Consider the following 25,386-nt stretch of genomic DNA (forward strand, 5'->3'; position numbering starts at 1 on the left):
GTCCACATAGAAAGGTTTGTTGAGCCATATCGGCTATATGGCCTCTTAATGGTTATATTACTGCTAATGCGTGGTGTGAGGTCTAAGTAGGTCGTTGCCCGTCTCAATATCTACCTCTTTCCAAGTCATGAAGTAGCTAGTGATTCATCGCTCACCTCTTCGCTGGGGTATAAAAAATAATAAGAAAAGTTAGATGATCCATACTCCGATGTTTGAAGAAGTTCCCGAAGGTACAGAGTCTTCCGTCTTCGAGTAACTTTGTTTTCCATTTCCGCTCCCTCCCCCCCTTCCTCCTCTTCTCTCACTGTGCTCTCTAGGTGGAGGGATATTCTTGAGACACCTCAATCTCATATTGCTGCCAAATGAGCTTCCAAACGTGAATGTGATCCAGTCATGAATTATCAGCCAACGAAGCGTGCAACAGGCGGATTTCCCCTTCAAAGTAACATATCGAGCCAGAAAAAAAGACGCGCACTTCGCGGCCCAAGCCATGCCAAAAGGAATGTAATGAAGGAGCTTGTTGTGCCCCGCCATTTAAGAGAACTAAACATGCAACTGTTAGCGATCAAATTGACTTCCGTCAAAGAAAGCGTGTGTATCAACCATACCTTCCAGCGGTTTCCGCAAACTGTGCACTCGCAGAAGGTCGTCATAGGCTCATCAGCCGACCGTGTTTGCGCCTGGCTGTACGACACCTTCCTCTGTCCGCACTTTCCGCACTTCAGAGCATCACTGATCGACTTCTCCGCCATGGGTACCTGGGCCTTCTTCATGTTCTCCTTCTCCAGCTCTTCATCCCTAGCACGCTGTTCCTCCGAGGCCAACTCCTTGTCCGACAAGACGACAAGGCGTTCGACCGGCAGCTCGCCCGACATGACTCGTCGTCCCAACGCAGCGTTGTCCTTGCGCTTCAGGCTGGTAAAGAGGGTGCGACCCTTACTCCGGTACTCCTGGTTCTCGCCCTTGCAAGCTTTGAAGAGGGCATTCTCGACTTCGACGGCACGCTTGACGACTTCCTCAATCGACTCAGTTCTTCGGTAAGCGAGGCCGTTGTAGAGCACACCGATGGTGTTGTTGCGCGTCTGGCTCGAGGTTCGGTTGATGTCGACCTTGTCTGTCTTGAAATGGCGCTTCTCGACGTCACCAGTGTAGGGCTTGTTGTACGCGGATGATGCGGGCGCCGGGGATGCATTGGGTGCTGGGGAGCTGGCACCGGAGGCCGCGGCGGCCTGGCTCTTCTTCTTCGCCTCCTTCGCAGCTTCGACGAGCTTCCTCCACTTGTTGACGATCTCGCTGGCAATACGGGCGATGTCCTTGTTGGGATTGGCTCGCAGCTTTCCCACGGTCACGCCTGCTTTTGTCGACTAGGACGGGCAAAGTTGTCAGAACTTATACCGCTCACATAGATCGCTCTGCGCTGATGGGAGGGCAGAGCAAGACTCACGCGAAGCTGTTCCTCGGTCGGCTTTGCATCTCTTTTCAATTCCTCCAAAAGTTTGATGACCGTCGCAGGAGGTTCGCTGGTGACAGCCTTGGAGAGCGCCTTGATGCGCGCGGCGAGTTCTCGGTCATCCATGGTGTGAGTGGGAGATGACGTTAGGCTGGCCGTGTGTGACTATGCGCAAGCGATAGCGTTCGCGTCGGGTAATCGGCGGCTTCGATTGGGTACGCGGAAATCTCCCTCTACTACGAGGTCAGATAGATGTCGAGCCAAGGCTTAGCAAGGACGAGTGAGCTTGTCCTGGACGATGTTGCGGATGAAGATGGTCGAGCGGGAAAAGCAATGACGAGCAGGAAGAAGAGTCGCAAAGTGAGCAGCGATCGTTGGAGAAATGTTAGTGGAGCTTGAAAGAAAGAGCCCCACTCTGGCCGGTCTTCAGGTTCCACACCGAACAAAGTGAATGGACTAACAAAAGGGCTGACAGGCCGAGACCGTCAAATAGCAATCGCTCAACGGACGAAACAGGCAGTCCGAATCTAACCGTGCACCTGTGGTAACCGTGGTAACAAAAGACTTCCTTTCAATTCCACGAGAGAGAGATCTCTTGCCAAATATTCAGATACTGACGTTTTGGATACGGCAACAGTTTGTCTTTGCCATTGATGGCTGCTGTTTGAATCCGAAAAAGGCAGCTGGAATGAGAGCAAGTAGCAAACAGAGGAGAGGTCTTTGGTCCCTAGATATGCAAATATATGGCAAAGCGATGCTGCTTATCGCTATGCAACATTATGTATTTACAAGCTCCAACTTGTCACAGGCTTAGGACTTGAAAGCGCGTTTAGTAACGCAGTAGACTCCTATCGTTATTCTGCATATATCTCAGACTCCGAAGCTTTATCACCTCGCGGCCGGCTGTTCGGGCTCCGGATCCGGTGCAACCCTCAACATATTGCCTGTCATTGTTGATGTAGTATCTATCAGACATTACAGTACTCAAGGTATGCACTTCAAGGAGCTCGGCTGCATTTGTTCACTGTTCCCCTGATCGCACCACTTGCACATCGACTTGTCAATTCTTGCCCCAACAACAGGAAACACCCTTCACAACAACAGTTACTATTGACTTCAGTCGTCCCTCACTAACCGTCACAGAATACGCTCACTCAGGTCGCAGGGTGACATAAATCCCTCCAGACAAATTCTTGAGCTGACCTTCAGAATATTGCTTGGAATATTTGGCAATCATGCTGACCTACCCCCTACTTCTAGACCATATGGTGCTCCTCTTGAGCCTATTTACTCCTCCGAAATTCTGCAAATGAATCGCCCTAAGAATCCCTTACGCCTGGTCCCGGATTTTTTATACACCTCCCTTTAAATTCATGCGCTCGTACCTGGCCTCTGGTCGGAAAGTTCAGTGCTGCATGTGCCTGACTCCTCGTTGGTCTTTATGGGTTTCTTCACCGATCTGAATTCGATGAAGCACGCAATAAGAGTTGCGAGTATTCCTAGCGGAATGGGGATGATGAGCGCCGCCTGAATCGCCTTATTGTAAACCCGAATCATGGCGGGCAGTTGCTCCGCCGATATCAAGTCGCGGAACGCCGTCGCACCCGCCTCGATCACCTGCTTGATGTCGACTCCCGGGAGCAAGTTGGCGTCGGCTGCCTTGAGCAGCTGATGCTGAAATACACTGTTTCCTACCGACACGAAGATAGCGCCTCCAAGCGACTGAGCAGCGGATACGGCCGCAGTTCCCAACGCCACGTCCTCTTCGCTAAGTACCGTCTGCACGGCTGTGAAGCCTTGTTGAATCGACAGGCCAAAGCCAGCGCTCGTTAAAACTTCATAGCCTACCCATTGGGCTGTTCCTGTGCCGGGCTTCAACAGGGTCAGCAATCCGAGGCCAACAGTGCCAATAGCAGAGCCGATTACTGCTGGAGGGGTTGCATAACCAGTTTTGGACACGATGCCTCCTGCAAGCAGTGAAAACGCCGACTGGGTTACAAAGAACGGGACCATGTGCACGCCTGAGCGCATGGCAGTGTCATTTTTGACGGCCTGGAACCAGATCGGGAGGAAGAAGGTCATGTTGATCAGGATCGCGTATATCATGAAGGCCGTGCCGCATGATGCCGCCACCGTACGCTGCTTGATGATGCGAGGGGGGATCAATGCCGCATCCCCTTTAGCCCATTGCCAAACCATGAATATAATGGCGGTAATACCACAACCGGCTAAAAGCCAAATTATGAGTGGGTGGTTCCATGAAAAGCCTCGAGTCGTATGTTCAAGCGCCAGGAAGAGCATGATGAAGGCGCCCAGAATGAGGATATTGCCCACGATGTCAAGGTCCTTAAATCTGTCAAGGAATGTTCCGGCGTTGCGATTGCTTTTTTGGGGTTTGAAGAACAGAATCAAGCAGATGATGGTTACACCTCCAAGCGGCAAGTTGATATAAAAGCACCATCTCCATGTCTTTGAATAAGATTAGAATATCTGTTATGCAGGAGTGTAAGGCAGACTTACCACAAGGTCCGTAAAGACACCACCTAGGAGAGGGCCGACCGAGGCCCCGACACCGAACCTAGATGTGGTCAACATATGAGGCCTTATTCAGAAACAAGGGCAGTCAGGGCTGCGACACTTACATCAAGCCAACCACGGACGTGAAGACGGGACGCTTCTGCAGCGGAACAGTCATTGTCACGATGATAAAGCTGCCGATTAGAATACCAGCACTGCCGAAACCCGCAATAGCCCGCCCAACAATCAGGGTCGTCGAGTTTGGTGCCAGTCCGCAGAGGAGGGAGCCAAGTTCGAATAAAATCATGGCAGTGAGATATGACCACTTGACCGAATACAGCATAAAAATGCGTCCAAAGACTGGCTGGAAAGCACACGATGTGAGCATGTATGCCGAGCCATACCAACCTATGTCTGATGTTGAATGAAATCGCTTCGTGATGTAGGGCGTGGCCTGTTCGAACGGTGTAAGTTCCGGGTCGTTCACTTCACTCATCAGTTCCGGGTCACCTACCGTAGATATAATAGTACGGTCAATCGATAAAAGTAGCATACCGAGCATAAGGCCCGCCATGAGTAAGACAAGATGCAAGCCTGTGACATAGTCTATGGTTGGCTCCATCTCGCCGTTTACGGGCGGGTTCTCATCGAGTGTCATGGGCTCAAATGTGCGCCGCGTGCTTCCCGCTGCTTGACGTTGCACATCCTCGGAGCCATGCTGGCTTGCAGAAGGTCTGGCCTTGATGATTTCCGTCATCGGATACCGTTGCTCTCCAACCGGCGTTACTTGGGGTCTGAGGCTGGAGTTCCGACGGCCAAGTGACGATGTCGAAGAATCCAGGCGCAGAAATTGGTCCCTGGATGATCCACCCAGGGGGTAGGGGTTTTCGTCGTCGCAAGTTGGTGTCATGGGGTCAAAGAACATTGACCGTGATGGTCGTTGAGAGTGGTGCTTCTGTGCGGTTCCTCCACGATTCTGGCTCTTTTGCCCGGTTAATAGCATGGTCCCCAAGGCTGGGATGCTAGCTTCGCCGTCAAAGGTGAATGATGTTGAAAGAGAAAGAGGGTAGAATGTGAGTTTGGAGGGGGAGGCTTTATTTTCTAACGCCTCCAAGGAATCATCATGGGTTTTCGGTCCATCCATGGCGGTTGGCGAGTTCGAGTTGATTCACGTAGGGATCGGATGATGGGACCGTGAATAGGATTGATAATAGGAAAGACAGAAATGGAAATCATGAAGTAGGTAGCTTGAAACGCTTCTTCTGTCCCTGGGGGCTGTTAACGATAGATTCTGCGTTAAGGTTCCTTGTTTCGCTTGAGGTCGGATGACAAGATTTTACCCGACGCAGCTTCCTCGAATGAGTTTCTTTTGCTCAAAACTCACTCATGCCTCACAAATAAATGTAGGTCGTACTTTCCTAAATTTGATACCGAGGGGACCTTGATGGATAACCCATTGCGTATTAGACGGTTCCCGTGAATATGGTGTGATCCGATAATTCAACTCGTAAGTGGAAGGCGCGCATTGAAGGGCTGTGATGAAGTGGGCAATCGGAACACTGGTCCTCGATCTACTGGATGCTATCACCATCACCTCACTCTAATGATTTGGAATTGTCACTCAGTGAGACTGAGTCACTCATTCCGACAAGCTTTTTCCGTATCACGCGCACAGCTACTAGATGGACGTCGAAGCACGCCAGCATTCGAGGCCTGAGCTGGATGTAATTCGAGCCAACAATGTTCAGTTCTAAACTCCATCCACGCCAGCTCGTTGCTCACCGTGATGTCGGGATGGCCTGTGACACACTCAGGTAATAGGTCGAGAGGGACAAGTATGCCGGTTATCGTGTCGACTTATTTACCAAGTGCCTGCCATGATTCGACACTGTTTCCCTTCTCATGGTGTAACTTGCGGTTGGTTACCCTTTACCCGTGTCGAAGGGGTCTCAAGCACACAGACATCTTTCACTTTTCCATCCGCGACTTGGTGGGACAAAGGGCTACTTAGTGGACAGTTACTCAGGAGAGACACGTCTGGGGAGGTGTATTCTTCCATTGAGGCTCTGCCAGTTGCCTTTTGGATTCGATATGGTAAGGAGTAACCAGGCAACGCAGTAAGATGGAGAGGCTCTCAGCACTGCATGTTGCATGCACCTAGCATGGAGCATCTACATGGCCATTTGTGATGTTCTTGGGTTTTTCTTCAGATGACTTCCCTCAGACCCCCATAGAATAGGTAGGTCAAGAGCATTTTGGGCGTATGTAACGAACGAACACTGACTCGACAATGCCGCGTAAGTTGCCAGTGGGCTTCATCGGATATTCGATGTCATATGTTAATATTACGTATTTACAGGTTTGTGTCTTGGCTCGAGGTCCTTTTTTGCCTTCCCCCATCTCATATCCGATAGAGTCTATGTCCACTCATACCTCAATCATTACATATCGCATTATCCAACGTTAGCGGTTTCATACCATATTTAGGGCATGATCCTGTCTTTCGGCGTGATTCGTGCCGCCTCTCATTACTCGTCGCCAATCATATCCGTTAATAGGCAGCGCTATCCAAGATTCCCCACAGCGAGGCGTACAGCTGCCTTTGAGGGACTGCCTCATCATAGGAGGCTAGCTGTTCAGATAGGGATGAGCCCGCTCGAGGATCATCCATCGCCGCGGAATCTATCCAAGGTGTATGGTGAATACCTCTCAGACTTCCTCATGACAGCGAAACTGGGATCTGCCACACCAAGTGCCTATCAACAATAGTTGCACCGTCCCGAGGAATCAGGGCCAAAGGTCAGCGGAATGACCAACGGCCTTTTCCTCATCTGAAAGAAAATCAGCCAACCCTTTACCGGTTCCAACGGTCCTCCATGTCAGGGGTGTCCCTATAATCTCGGTCATCCACCTCAAACTCGTCACGCCCCATGAGTCTGATACCTTCATCCTTGTTCTTCTTTCCGAAAAGACCCTTCTTCTTGCTCTTACCAAGGAGGTTGTAACCCTTTCCACGGCCCATGACGCTACCAACGCCAATGCGTCTTAGCTTCCTGTTCATCAGGCAGGTACCGCATGACACGAGTAGGACGAAACCGACAATGGCGGGAATGCCAATGTACAGAGCTGCACCATCAGGAAGCTCGTTCTTGTGCTCGTGAAAGCGGCGGGTACGGACAATGGTAACAGTGGGACCACGGACCCAGTGGACTCGGTGGTCGTTGTGGTTCTTGGCGCCGAAACCAATGGTGATGTTGAGCGCATGCTGCTTCTTGAACTGCTTAGGAGAGAAGAGGTTCTTCTTCACATTCCACTCGTAGTAGCCCCAGCCGGAGGACATGTAGTCGGTAGCAAAGGCTTGGTCAGTGCCCTTCTGGTCGTAGAAGGCGACGATCTTGATGGAGGTGTTGTGCCCGAAATATTCGGGGTCCCAGGTAACTTTGAGGCAGAGATTGTCAGCTTTGTTCTGGTAATTCGGGAGGTTAAGGACAAGGAAGGAAATCACGTACTGTGCTGGTCGGTGTTAATAGAGATGTTTTGCCCATGAGAAGGCTCGCAGAAAGGCGCATATGGACCATCTTTGTTATGACACTGCTCGAAGGCGCCGCTCCCGGTCTTCTCGAATGGTGGTAACTCATCGTCGATGATGATCTCGTCGTCGGATGTGGGGACTGGGGCAGCAGAGATCACGGTCGGTGTACCGTCGATGGTAGTGAGCACGGGGGTAACGGTGATAGGCCTGCCTCTATCGTTGACAGTGGTCCAAACTGCTGTGAGGGCGGTGATATCTGGCGCAACGGCAGTGGCGGTAGAGGAACCGGTGATGGAAGCCTCGGTACTCTCAAAAACGCCCGCCGGCATGGCCGAACTCGTGCCCAAGAGCATGAGCCATGTGGCGGCGGAGAGAGCGGGAATGGTCGCAAGCATTGTGCGAAAACGTGGGCCGTGGTCCGTATCAAGTCGTCGTTTTCCGCGATTGGATGTATGTGTGGGTGGGGGACCAGTCGACGATGGGATGGAAGAGAGATGGGAGAAAAGAAAGAGAACCCGGGTCAGAGAGGATGAACTGCGCCAATTGATCCGATCCGAGCGAGTCGGTGGAGCGCGATGTAGGAGCAGAGCTAAGAGCGGACACGCCAACGGGTGGATGACAAGGAACTGTTTCGGCTTCCGGGGAAGAAGGAGTGATGGGGAGAATTCAGCCGGGCGGACAGTCAGCGGCCGGTTGTCTTTCCAATCATTGTAGACCTAAGCAGCGGAAAGCGGCAAGACTTGTCGGAGATCACGGAGGTGATCTCAACTTTCTTGCGGACGAGGTCAAGAGGGTCCCGTCCCGTCCTTCTCGGGCCCTTCGTTCCCCAGGCGACGCGTGACGGGCAGCGTCTTGGCAGGCGCTGTCCACCACTTTTAGCGCGAATTTGCGAAGCTCCAGTGGCATTGTTGAACCTGCATATGCCGGGAGCCCGGGACAGCATCAGGTACTTGCCAGGCCGGCAACCCGGACCAAGCGGACGCAAACCCCTGCATAAACACATCTAACGGATCAATGCCAAGAATTCATCGACTTTTCCATCGACAGGGGGTCGCGAAGACAATCAAGGGGTACAAACGAACAGGGGTAAAGTGTAAACACGACGAAAAGCCCCGAGGCTTTTCATGCCTACAACACCATCATTACACATTTTCTGGTACAAAATGCCTTCGTTCGATTATCAAAAACAATTCAAACTGTCACATCCTTCCAAGCTTCCCAAATCACTGCCTTCAAGAAACAGTGTTCTTGGCAACGATGCCCCGCGCAAACTCTCCAAAGGTAATGTGCTGCTCCATATCAACCTCATCGCCCAAGTTGGGCTGAGTGAACACCGCAAGCGTGTTGCGCGCAATCCTCCCGGCGCTCATCTCAGCCCGCGCACCCCGTACAAAGTGCGGCACCGCTTTGAACTTGCCGCCCGTGATGCGCTCCAAAGCCTCACCCGTCTGAAAGGCGATGCAATCGCGGGGAATCTTGACCTGTACCGTCTGGCCCGTGCGGGACTTGATGTAGAGGCCGGCCTTCGGGTCTGGAGATGTAGGAAGCTCACCCAGAGGGGGTAGCGAGCCATTTACCGATGGGTTGACAATCGGGGGCGTGGCCGCCTCGTCGACGAACATGGCGGAGGTCAGGCCGGTAAGACACCCGTGGTCAAGATGGGTGGCGCACCAGTCGTCCTCATCGCCCTCCTCCTCCTTGTTGCTCTCCTTGCTGGCATCCGTCGCGGTGGCCTCCTCGGGGAAGTAGTGCAGGAGACGGGCCTTGGTGGTAGTCGAGGTCTTCACGACACCCTCTAGATAGCCAGCCGGATAGCCAGCAATCTGCTTCTCGGCAAATCGGTCGCAGGCACGCGCAACAAGGACGGCAACGTCGATAATCAAGCGACAGAGATCCTCAAAGGTAGGCTTGAATCCAGGCAGGGTGCTCTCCTGGGGCCACAGGTTGGGCGACAGATATTCGGGGAAGTTATCGGGGTTGAACTCCTCCGTTGGCTTTGCGCAAGACAACGAAGGGTCAACATAAAAGGCGCAGTTGGCATAGTAGGAACCCTTCAGGTTGTCGACCTGGCCATTTTTCAAAGTCTCCTTGCCGAGCGACCAGCCAGTCAGATACTTGGCCTTTTCGTTCTCGAGCCGGTCAAGTTCGGACTTGGGAAGGTTTCCAAGGTACGAGGAGTAGGATAGCAATCGGTGGCGCAGCTCAGCGAATTCCGCGGGGACGTCCTTAACGACCAGGATGCCCAGTGAATCGGGACCAAACGCCTCCTCGAGTGCCTCCAGGGAGACCGTTCCTGTCAAGATGCCATGTCAGTAGAGTTATTTTACATTTGTCAACGCTGATCTGTAGTCAGAGCGGCCGGCTTAAAATCGGTAACTCGCTCGAGTGTGACGGGTAATCTACCGTTCTTCAAATCATTCAAAGATACCGTAACCGCGTGTGCAATGGCCGCCATTTTTATAAGTGGTCGAAAGACAAACTGTTGAACAAACCGTTCAGATACTAAAGCGATCAAGGAAAGCCGTCGCCGCAAAAGAGGACCAAAGGTCTGACTTGTATTACCTCGTAAAATTTTCTGTTTCCAAACAACTTACGTATCGTCTGGATCTTATAAGATACTCAAGGAACCAACCAAGTCGATGGCCGACGCTAACCATTCCCGAGCCGCTCAGAGTCTGCCAAAGCCTTACGGACCTGCTTGACAAGGGAAGTGGGCCCGGCCGATAGATGGGGCATGAGTGGGGGCCCGGCCGGCTCCAACGGGCATTTCCGGGCCTTCCACTACCGCACCCCGAAGCGGGGGTTGCCCAGCAAGCACGATGGGGCAGAGACCGTTGGATCTCTTATCGATAATGATTCGATCTTACACTATCTATGTACCACTAGGCAGGTACCTAGGTATGGGGAGGTAGGTACCACTATGGACTTGTCTTGTTTCCATCATCGTCGGTCGGATCGGTCACGTCAACACACGCGCTCGCTTGAACCATAACTTTCGAAAGCAGACCGCAAAACATCCACATACAGTCCGACGGAGCATCAGATATGGTGAAACCACTCACCTTCAAGGGCGACAAAAAGGCCAAAAAGAGAAAACGCACAACAGCGGACCAAAACGACGATGACGTTCCAGAACGGCAAAAGAAGCAATCCAAAGCATCAGCCACCAGCTCCGATATCACCACTACTGCCGCCGCCGCTTCCAATGAAGAAATAGAAGGCGAGGAACACGACGACAGCTGGGTATCTGCCGACACGCCCTCCGACGTATCTGGTCCCATCATGTTCGTCCTCCCGACCGAGCCTCCGACTGCGCTCGCCTGCGACGTCACGGGCAAGGTGTTTACTTTGCCCATCGAGAGTATTGTGGACGGCAACCCGGCGACGGCGGAACCGCACGATGTGAGGCAGGTGTGGATGGCGAATAAGATTGTGGGAACGGAGAATTATAGGTTTAAAGGGCATCATGGGAAGTACGTCATAATCAAAGTTTCTTCCGAGAAGCCCCCTTCATCTTTCCCGATTCCGACCAAGACTCGTCCTATCCGAATAACTATTAATCGATTCTCCCTGCGACTTTATTAGGTACCTAAGCTGCGACAAAATCGGTCTCTTCACCGCTAACTCCGATGCCATCACCTCCCTCGAATCCTTCACTATAATCCCGACCTTCGATACGCCTGGCACCTTCCAAATCCAAACGTTACGGGAAACATTCTTGACAGTCCGCGCATCGAAGTCATCAAAAGCTAACGCGGCACCTGAGGTGCGCGGCGATGCGACAGAGATCTCGTTCGACTCGACGCTGCGAATCCGGATGCAGGCGCGGTTTAAGCCGCGGATCAAGGCGTCGAAGGAGGAGAAGGCGCGGGAGAAGATTAGCCGGCGCGAGCTAGAGGAGGCGGTGGGGAGGAGATTGGAGGAGGACGAAGTGAAGAAATTGAAGAGGGCGAGGAGGGAGGGTAATTATCATGAGGTCATGTTAGATTTGAAAGTGAAGGGGAAACACGATAAGTATGGTTAAGGGGGCAGGCAGATGTGAAGAGAGACGGGGCTTGCTGGTCACGCGCGCGGGGGCGCATTTCAAACCTACGATGGTATGAGACTTACACGATACCCAAGAAAATGTGATTTTATCTGATTAGCTGGAATTCATTGGTCGGACTAGAAGACTGCACTATGTATCTTCCAGTGATGATTCTATAACACGTTGTAAGCAGCGCAAGAGGGAAGGAGTGACATTGAAGTTGCACTATGTTTCGGCAAGAAGAGGGCTGGAAAGCAACAATAACTTGATACACCAAGTACAGTCCTTGATCTAACTCGCCTTACGCCATACAACGCCGTAAAACCACTTGACCGCAAACTTCCTTAGGCTCTATCCGTTCAGGCCATCATAAAATTGGAAAAGCTATTTGGAGAAAAAAAAGGAAAAATAGAAGATCGACAAAAAGACAAGAAAAGAAAAGTCCAAGATGTGAAGCAAAAACCCATGCCCAACGGAATGAAAGCCAATAAAAAGTCAATCACAAACGCCGCTAAACCATGCTAAGAGTATTATTTTGTTACAATAAGTATTCAAGAACAGAAAGTGAAGAAAGAGATGACGGGGTCGACCTAAGATTCGAGCCGCATCCGTTTAGCATCTTGATTGTTCCCAGTGTCATTCTCGGGCCCGGTACTTTTCGTCTCGGGGCTCTTCCTCTTCAGTGGAGTGGGATCGTCTCTCAAGAACGATGGCCCGGTTCCGTTAACAGGTGTGGCAAAGTTCAATGGACTAGGAAGCGTGTTGCTCTCCGCGCTGATGCCATATCCCCATTCAGGATAGAATCTGCTGGGACTAGGCAGCAGATCGCCCAGAAATCGAGATGGGAGAGCAGAAACGGGAGTGTCGATGTTCATATTGTTGTTGTGCTGAATTGTTGATCGAGGGGCAAAGGGATTAGGTGGTCCTGTGGCACCCGCAGAAGGTAGATTGGAGGCCGATGGTGACGGTGGTGGAAGTACAGAGCCGGTCTTTAGCGGTTGTGGAGCGGAGTCCGTTGTGGTTGTAACACGAGGAGAACTTGCCGACCCAGCAGCGCTTCCGCTATCCGAGTCGTCCGGAATCTGCACCTTAAGCCGCGGTCGCAATGGCCCACCTCCCACACGTAGGTGTTGGGGCCGGGATGGCGGAGGAAGCGTCGATTGTGAGATTACCGCCAATGAATTCGTTCTTTGAGCTGACCCCTGGCCATGTGCACTGGAGAGCTGGATAGATGGTGTAGAGGTATTAGGCTTAGACACGTTACCGCCATCGACAGACTGCGACCGATTGTTTGGCGACTCGGACTTGATATCCGGACGGAACGCGGCAAAATGCTGTGACAGAATAGACTTGTTCTCTGGTTCGATTGGCGTAAAGACACTGCCCTGCCCAGGGTTCTTGACCGATGTATTCAGCGCGGGGATCAGCCGGCGTGGCCTCTCCATAGACTCTGGCTTTGGCGGTGCAGGAGGTTGAAGGTTTTGATTAGGCATAGACTGAGGTTGTTGCTGCTGGTGACGGTGCTGCTGCTGCTGCTGCTGCTGAGGCGGTTGAGCTGGCTGTGGCGGAGGAGGTGACATATTTGCGCTCGGTAGCCGCTGCGGCTGCTGTGGAAGCTGGGCTTGGTGAACTTGAGGAGAGGCAGAATGGCGATGTACTTGTTGCTGCGAGATCTGCGGTTGGAGAAGTTCAGGCGGGGACGTAGAATGGCGATGTGCTGGATGTGGTGGCGGTTGAGACACAAAAGTCGGAGGAAGAGGCGATCTTCTCTGGTCCTCGAACTGTTGCATGGAATGAGCAGGCGGTTGAGACGGCTGGAAGGGATACTGGGGATGCAACTGTGTGGGAAGACCGTGAGTAGGCGCCATGGTAGCAGGTGGTTGTGGGTTGTAGATGGGAGGCGATGGCACAAAGGCGCTCCTATTTTGAAGTTCCTGGGCGACTCCCGCAGGACGGACCGGCTGCCCGGGCCTCAGCCTTCGGATATCGTTGACAGATGGTGGCCGAGCGACGAAGGGCGGCTGGGGAGTATGGGCGCGGCTCATTTGATGTCCCGGCTGAGGCCCGAACGCGCCGTTTGGTACTGGGGGTGAGTCCGACAGACTTGTGTGCCGGAGAAAGGGGTATGAAACTGGCGGGTTCGGTTGGTACATCATATGTTGTTCCCCTTGCGAATTAGTCCCATTCTCGTCATCGTCGTCATCGTCGTCGGCGCCACCATTGAAATCAGAAGGGCCTTTGTGCTCATTAGGTCCTCCGTGCTGTACGGTGTATCATGGTAAGTACTTGATGTCGAAAGAAACAATCTTCTTGGGGTCTGCTTACGTAGGTATATCGTTGTAGTATATCGCGAATATTACTGGATGAATATTCGTACAGCTTTTTGTTGTTGCCGAAGATAATAACGGCAACGTCGACAGAGCACAGGACGGAAAGCTCATGGGCTTTCTTGAATAAACCCCCTTTGCGCTTCAAGAATGTTCTGTATGTTCCGGAGCATCAGTTTCAGCTACAATGGAGCATTTTCCACCGAGGTTGAAAGCTTACACGGAGCGATTCCTGTCATCCTTAATGGCCTTGATTTCTATCTTCCTCCTGCCCATCTTGGCGAGGTGTATGTGCAGAGCACTGCGATCAGATCAATACAGGTGTGATTCTCTCGGGGCCACGGAAGTGGTGTCTTGTATCAGTTATCAACACGATGGATTCGACAAAACAGCAACGTGTGAGTGGTGAGAGACAACGCGTTGGGAAGTCGGGATGTCGTCGGATGTTTGTAATTGACAGCGCCGAGTATGCGGTCCTCGGGTCGGAACGGGAGTAGTTCGATCTGATGATGCTGTGGAGGCACAATTGGCATGTATATGCGACTGGCACTATGTCGACGCTTGCAGTGAAAGAACAAGCAAAGGCCTATCGATGGCCAAGGACAACGAAATTGATGCAGAAGCTGGATGTGCTGCTAATGGAGGATTCGGGGAGGACGTCTGCTAGAAGAGTGAAGTCGTCAACACCACCGGCAAGGTCGACAGCTCTTCGTCGGCAGCCGGTATCTGGATATAAAATATCCAGCAATGCAAAGGATGTTCGAAGACGTTGTAGTACTGCAGTACCTTGCGGCGCCGGTCGATGCAGATGAGGCTGGCTTGATGATGCTAATAATAGATCGTCTTCTTCACGTTCACACGCAAGTTGGGGGAAAGAGGACAGACGAGCGACGGGAGTGCGCGAAGGGGGGAGAGCCCAGGGCCTGGGGCACCGCTGCACTAGTACCTCCTAACACACAGTTCGGCTGGGGATGAACTGACGGACCTACCCATTCAAGCCACTACCGTAGGTTGTGGAGGGGGGTGGAGGGTCCGGTCCCTTGGGTGCCCTGCCGTGGAGCGTGGGTGCCACGGTGCTTACCTATGTGGTGTACACTAGGTACTGTAGCAGCCGGAGCGAGGTGGATACCACACCACCCAAGGGACACCTACATCAACTGCAATCACAACGAAGGAAGTCGAGGGACACACGAGTCAGGTCTTGGCGGACAAGGCTCTCCTTCATCTCTCATCGGGACTCGGTATCCAGGTCCGCACACAAATCCCCAATTACCTCTTTGGGAAGCATACGTAATAGAGTATTAGCTACGAAAATACCTTTTTTCAAGCGCCAGAAGTCTCGCGCAAGCGCGTACTAACAATTTTAATACCTTTATACTATTTTAATTATAGATCCTCTTTAATTTCCGTACGGTTTGTATTCGTTGTATCTGTATTGTGTTTATCCCGTTTCTCGCTTGCGTGTTATTTATACAATATCCCGCAACCTAAATTAAAATTATTATTATAGTATAAACCTACCCTAATTATAATTGTAAAAATAAGTAAATTACTTGTAGTTATTAATTTATTTTTATTTTAAATTAATACTTATACGTAATAAATATATTCACTATTCCTCTAAACAAATAAGAATTCGTTCAACTACTCTTTAATAATATAAATACTTCTATTGTAAATACCGTTTATAATATATATTAGCCTCCTTTAATACCGGTACTTAAAATTAAAACTTAATAATAGTAGAGGCTAAACTACTCTACCCCTAAGTTAATTAATTCGCTATTAATAGCTATACTAGGTTTGCTTCCTATTATTAGTGAAGTGAAATTTATTAATAGACCTTCTAATAGGTAATAGTAATAATTAAAAAAATTAAAACAAATAAAACCGTAGAGGTCTTCCTTACTTCTACCCCCTTTCTTCGCTAGTACCTCCTTCTTTGCTAGTACCCCCTTCTTCGCTAATACTTCCTTCTTTACTATTACCTCCTTCCTCCCTACCTTCTAATAGAGGTATTAACCCTATACCTAAGCTATAAAGTAGCCGTCGTAGGATACAAAACCGGGAATTTATTAAATTAGTCCGAACTATTCTAAGGATATTTAATAGCAGTTTCTATATACTAAAGGAAATAATTACTATCCGTGAGCGTTACTTTCAAATAGACGAGTTTTAAGTGAGTAAGAATAAATAGGAGTATAATTAGTAGTAGGTTTCATACTTTTAAATTAAGAGTGATAAATTAAAAAGGTTAAAACTTAGTCTTAAGTAAAACCGCTACTACTATTACTTATACTAAAGTAAGCTAGATAATAGTAGTAGAACCGGTTTTACGTTGAAAATTATTTGTATACTTAATAATTACTCTATAAATTTACAATTAGAAGAAATTCTAGAAGGGATTTATAAAATTACTATTATTAACGATTATATTTATAATATACTAACGTATAATTAAATTACAATACTAATAGCTATTTAAAAGTATATTATTTTCTTATTAAAAACTAATTACTTTCCTACTATAATAGAATATATAGTACTCGGGTAGGAGAATGTTCCTATTGAAAGACTACATCTAAAAAGCTACGGTAGTCGATGGTTTAATATATAAAAGATTATTAATTTAAAACGGCGGTTAGGTATAAAAATTAAAAAGTATTATTAATTTTCGAAAAAGGATAACCTAATGAATAAATTATAAGAGTATTTAAATTACTTTAGTAAATTATTAGTGTAAATAAATAATAAGAAATTGAAATAGAAAGGCTAGTTAGTTGTAATAGTAGGAGATAATATTAATTTAAAAAAGAAAAAGAAAAAGGAGAGATTAATTAGGTTAATCTTTATAAAGCAATCTAATTTAAATATTTTATAAGAGCGAGGGAAGATTACTATTATAAATACAACCTATAAAATAAATTATTATAACTTCTATTTATTTATAGTTATAGTACGAGACGACTACGGTTCTTAGCTTCCTATTACGTTCTTCTATATTATTTATTAATATACTAATATTATTGAAATATATTTAAGAACTTTAATTAATTAATATAGTAATTTAAATAGTTAGGTTGTAAAGTATATAATAATAGACAATTTAATAATTAAATAATTAACTATTTATAATACTTTTACTAATAAGGGGGGAGCTACTACTATTTAATACTTATTGTATAGGAAATACTCTTAGAATTTATTATATAGAAATATTTAAAATAACGAAGAATATTTAGAAGCTATAGGTATAATACTATACTACCGATCAACTAAGAAGAAATATTTCGCATCTATTAATATAGTTATTATTCGAAGTATTTGTAAATAAATAGTTTATATTAAGAAAGATTAGAAACTAAAAACCAAGTACTAGGTTTACTAATTTAAATATAGTATTCTTTTACTTCTTTAAATTAATACTACGAATATAATTAAGTTTTAGTATAGTTACTTTAAGACTAAAAATGCTATGAAATAGAAGATAGTAGGGTTTTATAGTTTGAAAGGCAGTTTTATTACTATTATAAATAGATTAGAAGATTATTACCGTTTAGCTAATAAACGGAAGATTTATAGTAAATATTAATGTAGACCTTTCGTATATATATTTCTAAACTTTAGTTTCGAATAGCTACCTATTTGTATATAGACTATAGTCTTTCAAAAGCTTTACGAAGTAAGAAAAAAAATGTATACCCTTAAAGAAATTTAGGAAGGATATACAAAAGTACTTAATTGGGAAGTAATATATAAGAAAGATAATTAACTATAAATTCTCTACTTATTTAATACTATTTAGAATATTATACTAATATATTATAGTTATAATACTAATAAGGTTTCTCTTCTTAAACCTCTTAATAATAAATTTCAAAATTATAATTACTTTAAATTAAATTATCTATTATTAAGAAATATTAATAATAATTAGGTAAAAGTAAATAATCTTCTTGCTAATATACTTCTCTATAAATATAAATAGTTCGCAATATAGTAGCTCCTATATACTTATATCTAATATTATTATATTATATTCAATTTATTACTTCTAATATATTTTATTCAATTAATTAATCTTTAGGCAGAAAATAGCTTTAAGGTTTATAAAGAAATTAAAATACTATTTGAAGGTATATTTAATAGTATTATTAGTATACTATTAAAATAAAAGCTATAGACTTAAGAGATTAGCGAACGGTTAAATATAAATATTTACCGAATTAGAAATTTAGTAATAATTTGCGGAGGTTCCGTAGAAGAAACGGATTACTAATTTCAAATCTTTATTAATAAGGTAAAAAAAAGCATCGATGTTATCTATACTATTAATTTAGAAGATTTATAATAGTAGCGGCTAAAAGCTTTAAGGGAGGATTTAGATTAGTATTTTATTTAAAGTTTTATAGTATATCATTTAATATTTTACTCGAATTAAAAAGTTAAAGTTTTAACTATTTTTTTTAAGGCTACCCCCTTTAATATATTGTAAAAATATATTTTATATACTATCTACTAAAAATTAGAGGGCTATAGGTACTATATGACTATAACCCCGTAGCGGAGTAGTACTATATATATAACATTATAAATTGATAATACCTTAACCTTTATAGAGTATTCCTAAATATAAATATATAGTAAAATAAAAAAAAGGTAATATAATTATTAATAAGTATATTTTATACTAATATATCGATTTGTAGGTTATATATCTAAGTATATACACTAATATAAGTAGAAATATATATTTCTCTTAATTTTCATTATTATTTTACTTAGTAATAGTACTAAGCTACCCCTCCATTGAACCTCTCGTATAAATAATAAAATAAAAAATTCTAATATAAAATACTCTAAATTCTTATATAGGATAATATTTAATATAGTAAAGCAAATAAGTATATAAATAATACAGTAATTTATTTAAATTTAAAATTAAATTACTAATAAATAAATTACTAAATAAATAATTACCCCTCTATTTTACTTTCTTTTATTGTATTACCTTCTCTTCTTCTCCCTCTTCTTCTATTATATAATATTACTACTTTCGTACGTATCCCTCCCCTTTTCAACTATACGTATAATTTTTATTAATAATATTTATATATTTAATAGATTTATTTTCTTATACTACGCTACTCTTTTTATCGTACGTATCTATTTTTCTTTTCTATACGCAATTTAATTCTAAGCACAAACTTAAATTAATATATCTATAATTATTTAATATACAATAATAATAATAACTGACTATTCTAACTATAATTCCCAATACTCGTACTAATAATAGTTCTACTTCTAATTAGGGCTTTATATCTATTAATATATAAAATACTCCTACTATTAAAATTAGTATTAGCGAAAAGCGTAAGGCTAATATTATTACTATCAATTCCCCCACCCCTATTAAAAAAATTATAAGAGCTATTCTTCTATAATTCCTTATTTATATTTCTATATTCTAATATTAATTAGAAGGTTACCGCTCTTACTACTCCTACTAAGAAGCTTAGCAAGGAGTATAAGATTCCTTGTACTCCTTATATTATTAGGGTTGAAAAAAACCCTAGGTAGAAATACTATAACTAAATTAATAGAGGAGTTCTATACTTTAAATATTCTAAAAATAGTTACTACAAATATTATATTCTAATAAGAAGTTTCAAAAAACTTTAACCTAACCTCTAATAATTTATTAATTTTTTTTTTCTTTTAAGTTCCCGAGGGTATTAAAGATAGAGTTATTACTTAATAGGAGGAGAATGCTAGTAAAAAATCGATTAGTAAGCGCTCTATTACTTTTATAGAAGAATATAATAATATTATAAGAATTATTACAATTATTAAAAAAAAAAAATTACTACTACTACTATTATTCCTCCCTATATAGGTATAAGCCCCTTCGGTCCGTCCTTACGCCCCTTTAATAGCTATACTTCTACTAGTTCTTTCTAGGACCAATTTATAATTAAAAAAGAAACTAAGGCTAAAATTTAAGAGGAGAAGGAGTTTATTTTATATATTCGCTAGGTTGAGGCTTTAGAGAAGATTGTTAATTCTTTTAGTAATTATTTACCTATTTTTGCTATATATATTATAGGTATTAAGAATGTTTTTAATACTATTAATTAGAGCCTTATAGGTTTCTAAATTTTTTAAATTTACTAAGAAACTTCTATTAATTTATTGTAAAATAGTTTAATATTAGTAATTATAGTATTTATAATACTCCTCTCCCTAAAGATAACGAGAAGGAAAATACTACTATTATTTAGAAGGAGGGTAATAGTAAGGAGGATATTAATAGTAAAAATATTAGTAATAAAGGCAGTAGTAAAGAGGAGGATTTATTTTTAATTACTATATAAATAATTAAAGGTTATTATCTACAAAACTAGAGTGGTTTAGCTCTTTTCAAATATTAGTTAATATTTATTAGGAGGTTTTTTATCCAACTTTCTCTTTTACCTTTTTCTTATTTCGATATTATTATTTAATTTATATCGAAAAGTACTAATACCTCTATAAATATAGTAAAAACGGTGTTTAAAAAATAAAAAATAAAAATAGTATTTAGTAGTAACTATTTCAATAATAAAAATTTTTATAATTATTTTAATTATTAAATAATATTCTTATTATATAAAACCAAACTTAAATATTCAATTTCGTAAAACTTAATATAAAATCTACTAATTCTTAATTTAAAAGCTCAATATTTAAAGGTAAGATTCATCCTACTATCCAAATTATACTAGTAAAGTCTTAGATATTCCGCACTAGATTTGCTATTTGCACATCGATGCCAGTATTATCGTTAAAATACCAGCCAATATACGGTTCCCGCAACCGCGGCTTAAGCGCTTACGTACCGCTACAGTTCCTACCTAAGCGCGTTGCGCACGGAATATAGAAGTTACTAGTGACATTAGTATTGCATCCGTACGGTGGTTCGAAGTAGGCGCAGTACTTGCCAAAATAGGTAATTGGGAGATTTTGCGCGGACCTGGATAACGACCCCCCTCTCATCCCCAACAGGCTCCATCGCGTTGGTTTTCGTTCTTCTGCCCATCTGGCACGTCCTACTCTGGCCTGTATTTGCGCCGGAAGTTTGGACGAGAGGACGAAGGTGAAAGCCTAAAACACCCCGCAACTGGTTGATACCCTTCCGTCAGCCAGCCGACGCCATCTCGCTTCACGCTTCAGGGACACTGTGACAAACATGCACAGTAAACAGAGTTTAGCCCGTCCCCGTGGAAAATCGAGCCGCATTTACCTAGGCTTGGATTTTCAGGACAACAAAGGACGCCTTTCGACTCGGTCAATTCCTGGGGAAGACAGAAGAATGCAAGGTTTGGGTTGTAGTACGAAGATCGATTAAGAAGCCGATTGTTTCGTTGCGGATGAAACATAGAGCGTCTGTAAGAACATTCCTTCGTTTTACCCCCCTCACGTGCATAAAACTAAACCTTTTAACCTCCCAGTAAAACGCCTCCTCGCTACATCTGCTCGAAGTCGTGCTAAAAGATTGCGTGCGTCTTTCACTATCGGTGTAACCAGGGTTCAATGACATGCAACGAGGGGGGATAGGGTACGACATATTTTATTGCTCGATGAATTGACTAACCTCGAGCTAACCTCGCTCCGCAACATGGATGTCGATCAAAAGCCTGCACTAATTTGCCGGAACGATCTGATATCACCCATTCAACCACCCCGGTTCACCAGTGATAATGAAATGAACGAATTGCTTTACCAGCACTGGCGATGTCAATAAGTATGTGTCTCCTTTTGCCTTCTGCTAACCAATTCTCAGCGCGTTATAGCACATGCGCGTTTGGCCATAGCTTTGTTGAGGTTGAAGTCGCTGTCACAGTGCGACGACTGAAGATGCTACCCCTGGTCATCCAAATGCTTGGATCGGTTCGTCCCAGCTCTCTCCTCCCGGCCTTCAGCCCGGTACGTACCCTCGTGGACGTCTCGGTATGCAAGAAAGGTACATACTACGTGCAGACAGCATGACGGCCCCGGCCCCCGGGATGTCTCGGACTTCATACATGCTGTACGTACGACGTCCTCCGGGTCATATTGGAGCTTTCATATCGACAGCTGCGTAACACAGGACTTTTCGTTCTTGACGATTAGTTGCTTCCATGTCTTTAGATGTCGGCTCAACGTTGAATGTGCTCTCCAGATTGATCAAAACGGAGGCCAATTCACGAAGAAGGTATTTACGTCTATCTACCCACGGATTTTGTAATGTCAAGGTTTACAACTGCAAAGAGCCGAGGCCACAAAATACTCATCTTGTAACAAGGAGAATGACAAAAGTTTCCAAGCCATAAGAGATGCTAGTTATCGCCGTTGTTGACAGATTTACCCATATCTGCAAGGTTTCAAACAGAAAGAAAGCTCGTCATATCTAAAACTACTACATCTTGGGCATGACTCCGAATACCTAAATAGAGACATAATGATTTAATCCCCTCACCCCCTCCCACTGAAAAAAATGGGGCTTTTTCCTTTGTTAAGGGTTTTTTTTTTTTTTTTCTTTTGGGTCTAGTGGCGGTGACTACCTCTCTGTGATTGTTCATACAGTAGCACAGGGCTATTTCAAACCACAGATTTGATTATGGCCCATGATATGTCCAAGTCGTCTATTTCTTCCAAGACATCAGGCTCTCTCGACTTAGGCGCTGTCGCTTTAAGTTCATGAAGACAATGTATACCTGGTTGGAAGAGAGAAACCATTGCCAATACATGGAACCCGAGACACCAAGAGAGGACCTGCGCAGCGTTTCATCACAAGGTATCCAAAGTCCCAGAGAGATTGATAAGTGAAAGTTAGGATGGATGGTGACATTTATCGTAGAAATCTGCTAAACCTTGGAGAAGGGGGGTAAAGACAAGTCGGCCTGGTCACGGCGACCAGCTGGCAGAGGGCCAAGCCTATGGTCCTCAAGCTGCATCAGAACTTACCTTTCTCCGATGACGTCGCGGGGTGGCTGTTGATGGTCCCCTTCCCCAGCGGACTTGGCTCCGTCGAAAGCTCTAAAAGAGCTGGGATATCTGGAATCCGGAACCATGCGACAGCCGAGACAGTCGCGTTCATGATCACATTACTAAAGTCATAGCTCTGCACTGTTGACTTGCCTGAATGACATCCTTCTTTTGCCCATCCTCTCATGTCCGTCTTCTGCATGTTTCGAAAGTCTGGACTTCGACCAGCCCATGAGAGATTCCCACTACATAGACAAGCGACGACGAGCCAGTATTCTAAGCGAGGTGTTGATCGATCGTCTACTCTCGGGTTGTCGGAACCGGAACCATGTCATTGTGCAACGATGCAAGGAGACCGCAACGGTTCACGATGTGACGCATGCACATTGCTGCACAGCACTCCTCCCCCCCTTCGAAGTCACGAAACGACACGCCATCTTGTTCCTCTGATTGGCCAGTTGCCGTGGGTGGGAATTAGCCCACAGTCGAGCTACAAGCGCCCAAGTGGGCTAAAAGCTCTCATTGGGTAAGCCAAGAGTTAGCCCACTATCGGAATCTCACCGGGCTCCGCTAGAAATGATCTATTTTTAACTTATTTTTAGCACTTCGCACGGGCTGTATCAATCTTTGATACACTGCACCGTCAGCACCCATCTATTCCACACTCCGCAGTGTCACCTACAATGTCAATCCACCCCAACGAAGTTTCTTTTTGCTCACTTATTGCCCAATACAACACCCTCTTGTTCCGATGCCCGGCATTGGCGTTAGATGACCCTGGATTTTGAGTTTTGCACCTTCCATATCTGTCTTCTACCAGGATCCAAATCATCTTCCCCGATTATTTCAGGAATGTCCATCTTTTCAATCTGCAAGAAGGAGGAGCTGAGTGTTACCTTTCTCCAAATCATCGTCGTTCTTTCCCATCATCATCCCGGTTCAAGCATGCCGTCCAGACTAAGATATGGCTAATTTGGGACTCCCAAATCCTCATCCTGCACATCAGCGTTCCATTTCGTTGATCTACAGCGTCAGTGCATGTATATCCCGTCCACACAACACCGTCTTGCGGCTCTGTCAGTCCATTCTAGCTTCCACTTTACCGGAACGGCGGCTATGTAAGGAACACGATCTTATCTCCATGGAAAGAAAGGAACCGATATGCACCGCGCCAAAGTTAGAATCAGCGCAAAAGGACTTTCAAGACACTCAACTATTCCAACTGTTGTGCTGTGTTCAAGCCCCTAGTTCCGGCATGATCTTCCTCGAGCCCTCCGGCGTCAACTGATTGTCCGGGTAGTGAGAGGGACCACGACTTTCCCATGCATATCACACAGTCGATTTCTAGGCCGGCGATTACTAGCTTGGTGTTGATCACACATTACGACCGTGTTGAAAATCAGACAGGGTACCCCATAAGTATCTTATCCAAACAAACCACCACCAGGTTTGGCGTCTGTCCCCGCGCTGGAAAATCTGGACAATGACTTTACTGGCTACATCTAGAGGTACTTAACCCGTGATTTAGCCAACAGGACCTATGTACACTACCCACGTCAAGTGCCCCTCGAAAAAGCAACCGGGGACAAGGGTAGCACATGGTAACCTGCAGTCAAGTTGCCGTTTACCGTCCAATGTAGCTGTTGCTCATTGGACAGTACTCCTATGCTGATTGATACGAAGGTACACCATCTCCAGTTTCAATTGTTTTTCTTTCATATTGAATCTAGCATATGCCTGTTGGCAATTCGGTAACGAGTGAGCCACTTCCATCAGGCACGCATTAGATACCTCTCTAAGCACATCTACATGCCAGGAGCAATGAAGCTACCGTGCTATTTGCGAACTCGCAGTACCGATGATGGAAAACATGCGAATCTCATATTAGCCAAGATTGGAAGTTTAACTAGATGCCGCGGATTTTCACACATCTTCAGGTAGTAGTATCCCACATATCTCGATTTCTCGGTCGATTGAAAATTCAACGACGCCTAGACAATCATTAGTTAATGGAGGGAAGGCCACAACAATAAGCTGATAGACAAAAGCAAATTGGAGAGACACACAGGTTCACCCACAATTACTCCAGACGCCGCTCTGTGCCACTGATGAAGCCTCAAGCCTCCCACAGTTCCGGGATCCCGTCCCTTTTATTATGTGTGGATGTCAAGCCTCATGCCCACACACACCCACTGAGTGGTTAGAATAGACGCGGCGGTTGGTTCCACGCAAGAGACATGGTGTAGTTCACCTGTGGCTTTTGTTTCGTCCTACCGCCTTCCATTAGACTTCTGCGGGGCGTAGGGCGCAGTCAAGCCATGTATCGAAACAAGCCGTGTAGGCAGGACTCTCAATCAGTCGGTATTATTGGGTTCCCACGTGGGTTTGCGCCTCATGGTAGTCCTTCGTCTAGAGGAGTAGGTCGTTCTCCATGAGCTTCCGTTGTGGCTCTCTTGTTTTGTGGCCAAATTTGCTTCTCTCATGGACCCCACGTTCCTGACCCCCCCCCCCCCCACCACACACT

At 45.2% G+C, this 25,386-nt stretch overlaps 8 protein-coding genes across 8 annotated transcripts; 1 reads left to right on the plus strand and 7 right to left on the minus strand.

Moving 5' to 3' along the window:
- Positions 1-40: 40 nt before the first annotated feature.
- NEUTE1DRAFT_119071 (uncharacterized protein) lies at positions 41-447 on the minus strand (the record flags this gene model as incomplete). The annotated part of the gene is made up of 1 exon (XM_009858425.1): positions 41-447. The coding sequence occupies one exon, from the start codon at positions 349-351 to the stop codon at positions 190-192; it is 162 nt and encodes a 53-aa protein (XP_009856727.1).
- Positions 448-509: 62 nt separating this feature from the next.
- Positions 510-1,617, minus strand: NEUTE1DRAFT_73389 (uncharacterized protein; the record flags this gene model as incomplete). Its single annotated transcript, XM_009858426.1, has 3 exons — positions 510-543; positions 609-1,364; positions 1,445-1,617. 3 exons carry the CDS (start codon positions 1,574-1,576, stop codon positions 535-537), a joined length of 897 nt encoding a protein of 298 aa, XP_009856728.1.
- A 1,204-nt stretch (positions 1,618-2,821) lies between these two features.
- Positions 2,822-5,111, minus strand: NEUTE1DRAFT_133588 (uncharacterized protein; the record flags this gene model as incomplete). The annotated part of the gene is made up of 4 exons (XM_009858427.1): positions 2,822-3,919; positions 3,971-4,028; positions 4,093-4,477; positions 4,523-5,111. 4 exons carry the CDS (start codon positions 5,109-5,111, stop codon positions 2,822-2,824), a joined length of 2,130 nt encoding a protein of 709 aa, XP_009856729.1.
- Positions 5,112-6,741: 1,630 nt separating this feature from the next.
- On the minus strand, positions 6,742-7,894 carry NEUTE1DRAFT_150498 (uncharacterized protein; the record flags this gene model as incomplete). The annotated part of the gene is made up of 2 exons (XM_009858428.1): positions 6,742-7,405; positions 7,477-7,894. 2 exons carry the CDS (start codon positions 7,892-7,894, stop codon positions 6,822-6,824), a joined length of 1,002 nt encoding a protein of 333 aa, XP_009856730.1.
- Positions 7,895-8,565: 671 nt separating this feature from the next.
- Positions 8,566-10,030, minus strand: NEUTE1DRAFT_92093 (uncharacterized protein; the record flags this gene model as incomplete). The annotated part of the gene is made up of 2 exons (XM_009858429.1): positions 8,566-9,792; positions 9,903-10,030. 2 exons carry the CDS (start codon positions 9,952-9,954, stop codon positions 8,732-8,734), a joined length of 1,113 nt encoding a protein of 370 aa, XP_009856731.1.
- A 751-nt stretch (positions 10,031-10,781) lies between these two features.
- NEUTE1DRAFT_126495 (uncharacterized protein) lies at positions 10,782-11,660 on the plus strand (the record flags this gene model as incomplete). Its single annotated transcript, XM_009858430.1, has 2 exons — positions 10,782-10,972; positions 11,085-11,660. 2 exons carry the CDS (start codon positions 10,782-10,784, stop codon positions 11,521-11,523), a joined length of 630 nt encoding a protein of 209 aa, XP_009856732.1.
- A 456-nt stretch (positions 11,661-12,116) lies between these two features.
- NEUTE1DRAFT_126496 (uncharacterized protein) lies at positions 12,117-14,129 on the minus strand (the record flags this gene model as incomplete). Its single annotated transcript, XM_009858431.1, has 4 exons — positions 12,117-12,728; positions 12,786-13,787; positions 13,852-14,008; positions 14,074-14,129. The coding sequence occupies 4 exons, from the start codon at positions 14,127-14,129 to the stop codon at positions 12,117-12,119; spliced, it is 1,827 nt and encodes a 608-aa protein (XP_009856733.1).
- An 8,612-nt stretch (positions 14,130-22,741) lies between these two features.
- NEUTE1DRAFT_142927 (uncharacterized protein) lies at positions 22,742-22,974 on the minus strand (the record flags this gene model as incomplete). Its single annotated transcript, XM_009858432.1, has 2 exons — positions 22,742-22,794; positions 22,842-22,974. 2 exons carry the CDS (start codon positions 22,972-22,974, stop codon positions 22,742-22,744), a joined length of 186 nt encoding a protein of 61 aa, XP_009856734.1.
- Between the last annotated feature and the right edge of the window lie 2,412 nt (positions 22,975-25,386).

Source organism: Neurospora tetrasperma (genome assembly GCF_000213175.1).
Source record: "Neurospora tetrasperma FGSC 2508 unplaced genomic scaffold NEUTE1scaffold_81, whole genome shotgun sequence".
Lineage (NCBI taxonomy): Eukaryota > Fungi > Ascomycota > Sordariomycetes > Sordariales > Sordariaceae > Neurospora > Neurospora tetrasperma.